We start from the raw sequence: 13,018 nt of genomic DNA, 5'->3' as shown, positions 1-13,018 counted from the left end.
GAATCTACTGATGTTTTGGACAAGTGTTTCAGGTTTTTTTTTTAACATTACACATTTAATTTGAATATGGGCCATTGATTAATTGGTATATCTTAATATGGTCATAGTGCTGCTTTTCAGGTACAGTATGTCCTTGGAAGACATTTACTCTTATTACATTGACTAACTTAATTTTTTGGATCAACCAATCAATCACAGTTTATTTGTATGGCCCTTAATCACAAGTGCCATAAAGGGCTTCATAAACCACAACGACATCCCCTGATCTGAACCCACATACGGCAATGGATGCCAAGTGGGTTCAATTATTTAATTGTTATATTCATGTTAAGCCAGCACAAGGTCATAGGGGGCCTTCTTCCATGTAGACAAGTCGACAACGCAGACATGTCAGAGTAGTTTTAATGCAACATAGTGTTTACTTTTACTTGAGGAGAAACTGTATTACTCTGTTACGTTGAGTTTCATTCTGGTTGCTACATTTATTTATGTCATAATTATATTTATTCATAATCTTTTAATTACTGTTTGAAAATACACATTATTCAAACTTTAATGGGATTGTGCAGAAAATCTCAATTTCCCTTTGGGGATTAATAAAGTATTTCTGATTCTGATTCTGATTGTTAGACTTCTTCCAGCGGGCACTGTCACATGTCTCTGTTTCACCAATCCAACGTAAGCAGTAGTCACGTTTGACTCCATTGCCCCTAACAAAGGGAGACTGGCAGTCACATGATCGTACTCAGGCTATACACTGTAAAATGTGACATGACGTCATATGAGGCTACGCGACTCTTCAATGTTTGCCTGATGAGCTAAACAAAAAAACATTTATATAATGCGCAGTCATCATTAGGATCTTTAGGGATGTTTACATTTTAGCTTACAAAAATTCCACCTCCAACTAAAGAAAATATGTTGCGGAAAGTTGGAGATGTATTTTATGTTTTAGCTGCACATATTCTAACACTAGACCTGTTATGACATCATAAATGACTGTACAATGTGCATCTGTTATAGAACTGTATTTTCCAAACTATAGAGCACACCGCACCCACTGAATTTTACAAGAAAAACATATTTTTCCACGTATTAGTCGTACCGGACAATAAGCCACATATATTTACATTGTGAAATTACTTATTTACACAGAAAGATTTTGTAAATGTTTATTTACATACCTTAATTGTTTCTAAAGGGTGCCTGTAACATGGCAGTAAAACGGATGATCAAACAAAACAGAAGTCGTCGTCGTGGACCCACTAGCTATGAACGCTAGCTCTACAATTTAGCTAAACAGACTCAATAACTCTACGGTGTCTTTTTGGGGATTTTACTGAGGAATTTGAAAGCAGAGTGGCACATTTTGCAACTCGGATTAGTTTTATCAAGATGCCTGTTTCTCTTGTAAAACACATAGTGTTGCCTTAGTCTTAATGTTGTTTTATATTTGGTTAAAATTGAATTCAAATCGAATTAAAGGGGTCCTATCATGCAAAACCAACTTTTCTCACCTGTTAGTGCCTACTGTTGTGTATTTGGGATATAAGTCCCGAAAATTTGAAATCAAAGCGTGGAGGCATTACAGATATTAAACGATCTTGCCTTCCTGCCTACTTCCTTCAATTGGTCCGTTTGGAATGTGCACAATTGCTGACATCACAAATTGGGCACACACTCAGCGGATTACCCATATATGATAAATCTACCCTAACTGCCTTCCGCGCGTCCGCTATTTTTAATTTATGTGACTAGCATCTGTAGTTTAGACGACAAAATGCCCAAGATATGAATCGAAGAACGAAAATGCTATGTTATTGGTTGTATTACCTAACACAGGACCCTATTCAAACTTCCAGTCTCATCTGAAGAAGTAAGAATTAGCTAACTTTTTGTTTTGCGGTAAATGTGCCTTTGACTGTGAAGAAGTCTCTCTTTGTGTGTGCTACTTTTAAAGGCCTACTGAAATGACATTTTTTTATTCAAACGGGGATAGCAGATCCATTCTATGTGTCATACTTGATCATTTCGCGATATTGCCATATTTTTGCTGAAAGGATTTAGTAGAGAACATCGACGATAAAGTTCGCAACTTTTGGTCGCTGATAAAAAAAGCCTTGCCTGTACCGGAAGTAGCGTGACGTCACAGGTTAAAGGCCTCCTCACATTTCCCCATTGTTTACACCAGCAGCGAGAGCGATTCGGACCGAGAAAGCGACGATTACCCCATTAATTTGAGCCAGGATGAAAGATTCGTGGATGAGGACGTGAGAGTGAAGGACTAGAGTGCAGTGCAGGATGCATCTTTTTTCGCTCTGACCGTAACTTAGGTACAAGCTGGCTCATTGGATTCCACACTCTCTCCTTTTTCTATTGTGGATCACAGATTTGTATTTTAAACCACCTCGGATACTATATCCCAGAGGTGTGGACTCGAGTCACATGACTTGGACTCGAGTCAGACTCGAGTCATGAATTTGATGACTTTAGACTCGACTTGACAAAATGTAAAGAGACTTGCAACTCGCTTTAGACTTTAACATCAATGACTTGTGACTTCACTTGGACTTGAGCCTTTTGACTTGACATGACTTGCTACTTTCCCCAAAACCTAAAGCTTAAAAAGTTATTTGGGAGCGCTCCGTAGCTTTCATTTTGTACGTGTCTGTCTATCAGCGTGTGTGCTGCGTGTCAGCGTGTGTGCTCTCAGTACAACAGCCAATCAAATTAGATCTACGTTGTTTTCATCACACAGCATTGATCCAATCAAATTGCAGGACAACCAATGAACAAGAGTTGTCAAACAACGCGCCAGTGAGAAAGATTTATACCAAAGTTGGTTTCGTTCGGGTATAAAAACTACGACTTGGTCAAAGAATTGCCGTATGCAAATCACGCAGTTTGAATATTACAGACGGAGACGCAACAACTTCCAACTTCGTTCGACATTTGAAGTTGCACAAAGAAGGGTAAATTTTGAATGTAAGATAATGTTTATTGGCTAAGTAACATGACTTTTATTTGCTGTGTAGTTAAATCAGTGAGGCTGTAAACTCACTGCTAACGTCATAACCATAGACATCTTATAAGTAGACACAGCATCGAGCGCTACCGCCTACTGTCGCAGATGAGACGCGGGGCCGCCATCTTGGAGTGGTGATCCGCTCCACTCAGTGCAATTCATTTGGCAAGAGCAATGAACTGTCAACGCATTTAATTCATTTTACCTCACTGAATACCACTCATTTTCATGCGCTTTTTTGTCATACGTGTAGCTATGATAACGGACACATGTTTTATTATTCATAGTTTGCTTAACAGTAATAGAATATTCTTATACGCTATAAATGACCAGACGTCCGAGATTAAAACTGGGAATATAATCCCAGAGAAGGGGGAAAAAAACGGTCAGATATTTTTGAATTGAAGAAACAATATGATTACGTTATATACATATTACATAAACAATGTATGAATACATTAGATATCTATATATCTTATAGACCGTATCTCTGTTGCTGCAGCAGCAGAGAGTTTATTCTGTCGTGACACTTTGTATTGATATTTTGTATTACATTCTTCCCTCAAATGATCATGTTTACAGTGATTGTTATATATGTATTTTTTATGTATGTCGCTTTGGATAAAAGCGTCTGCCAAATACTTAAACATATATAAACACCTGAAAGTCTTTATATCAGCTAAAACCACCAATCTGTTTCACTGGATTCAGAATAAAACCAAATTCTGTTTTACCCAACAATGTTAGTATTTGAATATTGTTACTTGAAGACTTATTCCTGGTTACAGTTATACTGTTAAGAAAGTATTGTCTTATATTTTGCCTAAAATGAGAATGCATCATAATCAGTGGCGGCTGGTGAATTTTGTTTTAGGTGGGGCTGAAAGTTTGTAAACCAAACCCCTTTAGGGGCGTCATCCTCCCCCAGAAGATTTATTTGTGATTTTCACATACAAATATTGAAGATCTTTGCTCCTTCTCAACTCTGTGGTAATATTCTTCTCACAAAATACAACCAATAGTACATTAATGTTAAATCTTACTTGTGAAAAGTAATCCCCCGATTCCTATTTTCAACAGTCCGCTCGTTTGAGCAGGAAAACGTTGAACACCAGCCTGGCATCTTCGTTTTCTACCTGTCAACTATCAGTTTAGGCTGCTCGCCGGCTCCTCATCACCACTTCAAGATGCAAATTGCTCGCGTCACAGCAACCAATATTGCATCTACTTATAAGATGTTTATGGTTATAACGTCATTTCAAACACGGCAATATGTTGCGTCCACTGCAGTTTGCTACCTTATTCATACTTTTTGTCAAGTGATTTTTTAAGCAGGGTTTCATGAGGTACCTATAATTAACGTTACGTTAGTCAATGTATCACACACAGTAACGTAACGTTAGACGGCGGTCAGCAGCACCGCATATTTTAGCCACCTACAAAAAGACAAACATAGTCAAATAAAGGTCAGTTAAAATATATACTATATTAAGAATATGTGTACATATTGCATAGGGCCCTGACATCTAAAAAGTACAACTCTGTTCATTGTTATGTTCATGTATTTGTTATGTTTTTCAAGTGTACGCACACATCAACACACATACAGTATGAGATGAGATCATTGAGATAAGGTAAGAACAGAATAGAAACTGCTGTGGAACTAGTTACAATGCAATATGCCATGGAAATACAATGTTAACACATTTGTACAAATAAGTACAGTTGCACTTGTTTTTGCAAATGTGTTTATTCTGTAAAGGAATGAGTTAAATGTTTAAAATTGTTTAAACTATTAAAATGACTGGTTAATAGTGCTATTATGAATTGCAATGTCAGTACTATTTTCTCTCCTGCTATTTCAAATGCACTTGTTTTAATAAATACAGCGGTTTAAAAGCATACACAATCTGTGTAAAAATATTAGTCTGTGGTCAAAAGGACTTGAAAGGACTCGAAACTCAAAATGCAGGACTTGTGACTTGACTTGAGACTTTCCAGTCTTGACTTTGGACTTGACTCGGGACTTGCCTGTCTTGACTCGGGACTTGACTCGAGACTTGAGGGCAAAGACTTGAGACTTACTTGTGACTTGCAAAGCAATGACTTGGTCCCACCTCTGCTATATCCTCTTGAAAATGAGAGTCAAGAACGCGAAATGGACATTCACAGTGACTTTTATCTCCACGACAATACATGGGCGAAACACTTTAGCTATGGAGCTAACGTGATAGCATCGGGCTTAACTGCATATAGAAACAAAAGAAATAAGCCCCTGACTAGAAGGATAGATAGAAAATCAACAATACTATTAAACCATGGACCTGTAAATACACGGTTAATGCTTTCCAGCCTGGCGAAGCGTAACAATGCTGTTGCTAAAGACGCCATTGAAGCTAACTTAGCAACGGGACCTCACAGAGCTATGCTAAAAACATTAGCTATCCACCTACGCCAGCCAGCCCTCATCTGCTCATCAACACCCGTGCTCACCTGCGTTCCAGCGATTGACGGAGCGACGAAGGACTTCACCCGATCATCCGTGCGGGCGGTGGCTAGCGTCGGATAGCCCGTCTGCTATCCAAGTCAAAGTCCTCCTGGTTGTGTTGCTGCAGCCAGCCGCTAATACGCCGATCCCACCTACAACTTTCTTCTTTGCAGTCTTCATTGTTCATTAAACAAATTGCAAAAGATTCACCAACACAGATGTCCAGTATACTGTGGAATTTTGAGATGAAAACAGAGCTTTTTGTATTGGATTCAATGGTGTCCGAATAGTTCCGTTTCAACGATTGACGTCACGCGCATACATCATCATACATAGACGTTTTCAACCGGAAGTTTAACTGGAAATTTAAAATTGCACTTCATAAGTTAACCCGGCCGTATTGGCATGTGTTGCAATGTTAAGATTTCATCATTGATATATAAACTATCAGACTGCGTGGTCGGTAGTAGTGGGTTTCAGTAGGCCTTTAATTGGATCAGTGCCTACTGTGTTTGGCAATGGACCAGTTAGAATTGTTTGTGCAGTAGCTCAGCTTACTGTATAGCCAGTTTGAACCTCTTTTTACAACTTGAAGCAGCTGTGCAGCAGAGTTATTTACATGATATAGAACAGAAAAGCCTTTCATTGTCAACACACACATGCATACGTCCAGGATATAGCATTACAAAGTTACAGAACTGGTAAAAGTTCAACCTTAGCAAGCCTATAGTTCCACACCGGTACATAGCCGGGCTTCGTTCCTCTCTCTCCTCCGCCAGCATCTTCGCCACCTTCCTTAATGCCGACAATTACACGGTGAGCCACTGATCTCGCTATATCATCTGGGATGTTGTGCTGTGGTGAAAATCTCTCAAAACTCAAAACAGATGGCTGGTGGCAGTCACTAAAGTCCATAGTGCTAAATATAAGCAAGAGGGCTAAAAAACTACAAAACATTTTAGCGGGACGGGGGCGAATGTTCACTCAGCGTGGTGAGGAGAGTTTCATTTGCATCTAACAACTCTCCCTCTCAAAACGAACTATCGGACAAAAAGGGAGCAAAAAAGTGGGTTGAACATATGTCTGTTAAAGAAAACTCAATGCGATTTTTTTCACCAAGAACCGCCATAGCATATTATATAGACCAGACCAGGATGTGTTTTAAATGTAGAATAAAAATCATGACCCCTTTAAATCGATATGAGGTAAGAGTCGATGCGTCTCAAATTTTTCCCTTAAACTGCAGCAATTAAAAGATGCCCTACAGATTTATTTGTATTTTGCATGTGCATGTCGACGGCTCAATGCAAACCGGTTAATCTTCCAATCCTTACTTCTTAGTGTGTCTGACTGTTCATGCTAAGGAATTCCTGGTATTTATCTGCTCTTTGGGGCTCTTTTGAAATTGATCAAACTAATTTTTCATAGTAACGAGTGACCACTCAAAGTAGCAACGTGGACAGGAAAATAATCCAATGAATTATGTTAATATGAATTCCTGCACATCGTAGTCTTTCTGGTATGCCCTTCCCATTGACTGTTACCACAAATAAGTGTTTTTTTATGAAAAGGGGAAAAGAAAACACATTTAGTTTATTTACTGATTTTTGTTCAAGTATTTGCTGTGAAAAAGTTAATGAAGGAAAATGCCTTTTGTACAATACTGAATACAACAACACTAGTGGGTGGAACCGTTTTTCTCTACGTTCTTTTCTACCATCTGCCTTCATTACATCAACAAAGATGAACTTGAATACAGTCATCTAAAACACTGTCACAGTGTCACATACAGCTGACAGATAATGTTTCTGTGTGTGTGTGTGTGTGTGTGTGTGTGTGTGTGTGTGTGTGTGTGTGTGTGTGTGTGTGTGTGTGTGTGTGTGTGTGTGTGTGTGTGTGTGTGTGTGTGTGTGTGTGTGTGTGTGTGTGTGTGTGTGTGTGTGTGTGTGTGTGTGTGTGTGTGTGTGATAAATGCACTCTTTCTACTATTAGGTGGAGCAGCCATTGAGATCCAAGAAATGTGTCTGGCAGAAGTTGCTGTCCAAGCAGAGGAAAAGAGCTGTTGTTGCTTGTTTCCGAATGGCTCCACTTTACAATCTGCCGAGGTACTAGATTACAGATGTTATACTGTACTTACAAAATGTGTGTGCTAAATGATGCTAAAAAACGTATTATAATCTGTCTCAGATATTACTTACTGGACAGCTCCCTATGATTGTTTTAGCATCTCTAACACCTTTTTCTGTGTGTGTTTTTCTTTTTGGCTCTCTAAACCCCATTTTTCACTTCCGGGATTGTGACCGTGCATTAGTGCGCAGGCCCCCACTGTGTGTTTGTCGGATAAATGTCTGGCCTGCAGATGTTTTCCCTTTTCAAAAAGGGACACTAGCAATTTCATGCCCTGCTGGTCTGTAACTCAATTACAGGAAGCCAGCTACAGTGGGAGGAAAACAATTATGGGGCCCAAGTAGGAAGGCAGCCACCTTCAATATGTGCTCGGAGGCGGCAACCTGCCTGCCTAGCAGCATGTCGCATTCATTCAGAGTTGTTGACAGTGAAATATGTCCCAGGATCGCAAACAATTACTACCCTGTTTCTAATGCAGGGGCATTTTACTCTGGACTACTATATTTCTGCATGTGAGGAATATTGCCAAGTTAATTCAGTTGAAATCCTTCTTCTGTCCTCAATGTCACACTTTATTGTAACCCCCCCACACCCCCACCCCACACCCACCCCGACCCCACCACCCCTTTAAGGGACAAAACTAATACTTACTTCCTGAATGCCTACCAACATATTTGGCTGGAGAAAATGCACAAGAAGTCAGGCTGTGACAGTCTGCTCTCCATGCTGACGGTAACATAATCAACAATGTTGCTGAGGCCATGTGCACCCCTCGTAACAACCCTTTGCTTTCCTCCAAATTGTAACTTCCAGTCAAATATCCCTACTGGTTTCTCCACTTGTCTGTGTAATCGTCATTCATCAAGCAGCAAGAAAGACCAGATGTTACCACTAAAAATTAAGAGAGATTTAGATTAGGTCAAAGGGCAGATCATATGTATAAATGTGTACTAGGGATGGGGAGACTAATTCAATGGGTATGATGATTTTAATTAGGGGTATACCGATACAACTTTTTCACTTATAATACGATACCAATATTGGAGCACTGAGTATTGGCCAATACCAATAATAATCTGAAATTATATCAGCAAGAATCATACTTACTTTTATGATTTTTTAGTGTGGACTGTTAGAAAATATTTGATCAAGTGAAATTAGTCAAAGAGAGAACACTAACCTATTCATTATTAACCATCTGCAATGCTGTCTTTGAGTTGCAGTGATAATAAATGATAAATGGGTTATACTTGTATAGCGCTTTTCTACCTTCAAGGTACTCAAAGCGCTTTGACAGTATTTCCACATTCACCCATTCACACACACATTCACACACTGATGGCGGGAGCTGCCATGCAAGGCGCTAACCAGCAGCCATCAGAGGCAAAGGGTGAAGTGTCTTGCCCAAGGACACAACGGACGTGACTAGGAAGGTAGAAGGTGGGAATTGAACCCCAGTAACCAGCAACACTCCGATTGCTGGCACAGCCACTCTACCAACTTCGCCACGCCAGTGATGTGGTAAAACATTTTTTAGTGACACCAAGCCACAATAATTCATTAATTTGTAGCTTTTGACTCAGTATGCTGAATTATGTGGACATGTTTGTTACTGGATATTTTCTAATACGCTTTTAACTTGGAGACTTTGGGCCTGATTTACTAAGATCCAAATACCACGCGCTAAACAGTGTGTGCAAAAAATAATAAAAGTGTGTAAAATGAGTGGGCGCGTTGCTTGTGATCTACTAACACTGCGTGTGCAATTGAAAGAACGCATCTACTGTATAACCTGTAACACCTTTTCTGAATCGCAATCTAGACACTGACACTTAATTCTGCGTGCGAGGCTGTGGATCGCATCACCAGCTCATTACTAATATATTTCCTGAATTAAAAAAAAGAACAACATAAAAAAAAAGCCAGCAAACACCAAAACGCATCAGTTGAATTTGTTTTAATCAGCCCTATTATTTATCCATCAACTCTAACATTATAAATGGAAATTGCTGAATAGACAATATGTCTAATATTTGTTATTTCTTACGGTCCAAAATGATGACGCACACAGGTAGAATAGAGGATTCTCGTAAGTCCATCGTCTGTCTGTGCAGCGCAAGCACTGATCCTGCAGCTGTGTGTGGAACTTTCAGTTTTCTTGTCCTTCTGACACGTGTTAAAAAACGCAAAATAGTGCTTGCAAAACAGTGAATACCGGTAATTATATTTGCACTGTCTCCTCCCAGTATTGTGGGTGTTTTGATGAAAACTGGATTGCACACCTTATTCTGCTCACTTAACAGACGCTATTCCACTTTGCACACGTTTAGTAAATCAGCTTTGCGTGTGCCATCAAGTTTGCACATGTTTTAGTATGCGCAAACATTTAGTAAATCAGGCCCTTTTTATTGGTAAATAATGTGCATAATTATTTAATACTTGTTTATATTAACTGTTTTAGACTGCAATGTTGTTCAGTTATGGACATTTATTACATACTGTATGTCTACCTTGTGTGCTTAGCTGTTGTGTAGCTGCTTACTCCTAGTAGCCTATAACCTACATTACCTATTGTAAATGACTTCGCTACAGTATGAGAAAGGACCAACCTTGCTGTTAACTCGCTACAGGACTGCTTGTATAAATATTCCATTAGACAGGTTTTTTGCTGATATCAGACCAATAGCACATTAGGACAGCAGTAATTGTAATCATAACATTGATAATTGTAGATTCATCACCTCTTTAGGGAATTGAGGTGTAATTGAGTGCGCGACTTAGCTGCAACCAGCAGAGGTGTGTTAATGTCAATTAGTGTGTGGTCTGAGCTGAACAACATGATGTCAGCTATGTCCATGCGGATTATTGCTCTGCTCGGTACAACAGTGGCAGTGAAACAAGAGGGCTCAACTTTCAGAGAGTGTTGTGCTCATCTCATTGAAAATAACAGGTAAAAAATTGAAGATTTGATCAAAATGCCCATCCCGATTTAGGAGCATCCGGGTTCTATTTCAGAGTAGGAACCCATTTGTATTTATAGATTAAAGGGTTTGCAGAGTTTCCCCAAAGCTAACAATCGACCAATTTGTGACATGATTTAGTCTGTAATATTTATATTTCTTAAATCAGAAACAATTCATGGCCAGTGGGATGTACCAGGGTTCTCAACTAACCATCCTAACCCTTTCCTGAAGGGCCTGCTTCCCTCTTTTGCTGTGCTTCTATCTAACCCGGGCTAATGTCCTCTTACCCCCTCCATAGGCATCGCTCTATTAACCTCTTCCTCCTGGCCTATCAGAGAATATGGATAGAAACAGAGGAGTACTCCTTTGAGGAGAAGCTAGTACAGGATCTTGCAGTAAGTACTTGTAAAATGCCTTACTGTTGGTGGAGTGTTTTGTGGGAGCCTCGGCCCTCCCCTTCCACACCTGCTTTACTTGTGACATTGTGTGTCTACGTCATTGAACTTGGTAACACCTCGTCTTATTGTGCTTTTTTTCACCTGTCAATGATGTGGCCTGTTTGTGTAGCAAGCCTGACATCACCACTGATGTCAGAGTGACGTCACCCAGTTGTCTAAGTGCAGTGCTAAGTTCAACAGTACCCCAGTGTATTAGTTTGATGTTTGGTTTGTGCTCTTTTAGTAGGCCTATTTGTTTTCTTTCACTTGTTTGAAACCTGTGTAATAACAGGTTGATATACATAGTCTTTAGACTACATCAAAGAGCAACATGGGAAACATGTTTCTTTGTTTTTGGTCATGAGGTCCTAAGTATATTACATTTGTTTTACAAGCATATCTAATGAGAATGATGGTATGAACGCAATGGTGCCTTGGCATCAGGCTTTTGCAAATTTCAGATTTTGGAATTTCAGTTCAATTTGTTTGAAGAACCCCACAGGTTGGTGAATTGGAATTATAAAAAGTGGAAGTAAGTTAATTGAAATTCAGAGACATTCTGTGTAGCTAAATAGCAGGAAACTAAAGGTTTTTGCCTGAACAGTAAAAATACTTCACAAACACTAAATTAAGCACTGGGAAATTAAGTATTGTTCCACCATTTTATGTGATTTGAAGTTACTTCGAATACAATTGTCTGTTTTATAGAATTTGTTTTTTTAATTGTCAACGACAAACGTGTTGTAATCAAATTATAATATATGCATGCTGTGCATAGTAATAATATCTGTCATGTATAATTCCTTCAATTATACTTGAAATACATTTTCTACTTTCTAACATAAATTTGAATTGATGGAATTGAATTTGTATTTGGTAAACATTCTCAATGCCATGCAGGCTTGTGCAAAATTCCACACTGAATTGTCAAAGTGACAATACCCATTGCCGAAGGTGCACATTTACATGGTATCTGACATGGAACATCCCAAGATGTCCAAATGCGGCCGGTATGTGTGGTTCCATTACATTTTACGCTATTGTCGCGGCCTTATTCCTCCCAATCACGCAAAGACACAGCCAAGTACAGTATATGAGCGTGAATTTTGTTTTTTAATAGTTAATTCGGAGTGGCATTATGGTCCTTTTATCCTCATCTCAATGGATGTTTGCAGGTGTGTCCATTTGAAGCGATCAGAATGGATTTGAACGTTTTCTGAAAATCTCTTTTATTATTTTATTACGTGTAGTGTACACCAGGGGTGGGCAATTAATTTTCACCGGGGGCCGCATAAGCAACCCGAGCACTGCTGGAGGGCCACACGACAATATTTCAATTAGATTTTGCTCAATATTATTTTTGATATACCGTAAGATAAATAATAATGATGATAATAATAATAATTTAATTTAACCTAACTTAACTTTATACAAAAGCAGATTGCTTTTGATGGTCACTTTATCCTGCATTATCCAACATTTTTCCCCATCAGATTTGGACAACCATCTGTTGTTAAAAATAGTTTTTAATCATATTTATTTTATATTGTTTTTTATATTGGTTTTATATGTAATTGTTTTTTCTTTTTATTCAGTCATTGGTGGAGCTAAGGATAATATTTGAATATTGTTTTTAATATTGTTGTGCAGCACTTTGGAAACATTTTGTTGTTTAAATGTGCTATATAAATAAAGTGGAATTCGATTGTCACACCTGCCAGCTTGTCCCAACACGCATTTACCTCTGTGAACAAGTCATTACCTGTGGTTGTCTCTTTAATTGACTGCATCAGAGCTCTCATCCAAAGTTAACGAAAAACAGTCCATGTCTCCGGGCATTATCAGCGCAACAAAGTCCAATAAGTACTCCTTAATAAACTCTCCGTCAGAAAACGCCTTACTTTTTCTGGCGCTTTTGTGAGAAATGACGAAACTTGTCCTGACGGCTGCATCTCTGGCGGTGTGAAATATGGCACAA

General features: G+C 38.9%; 1 protein-coding gene across 1 annotated transcript in view; it reads left to right on the top strand.

Annotated features, from left to right (window-relative positions):
* Positions 1-13,018, top strand: part of LOC133646604 (ryanodine receptor 3-like) — a 168,978-nt gene that overhangs the window by 123,256 nt on the left and 32,704 nt on the right. The window contains exons 56-57 of the mRNA XM_062042144.1: positions 7,506-7,618; positions 10,902-10,998. Of these exons, the coding sequence (XP_061898128.1) occupies positions 7,506-7,618; positions 10,902-10,998 (210 nt within the window). The remainder of the gene's footprint in view (positions 1-7,505; positions 7,619-10,901; positions 10,999-13,018) is intronic.

This window comes from Entelurus aequoreus, linkage group LG03 (genome assembly GCF_033978785.1).
Source record: "Entelurus aequoreus isolate RoL-2023_Sb linkage group LG03, RoL_Eaeq_v1.1, whole genome shotgun sequence".
Lineage (NCBI taxonomy): Eukaryota > Metazoa > Chordata > Actinopteri > Syngnathiformes > Syngnathidae > Entelurus > Entelurus aequoreus.
This window is presented reverse-complemented; position numbering and strand designations above follow the sequence as displayed.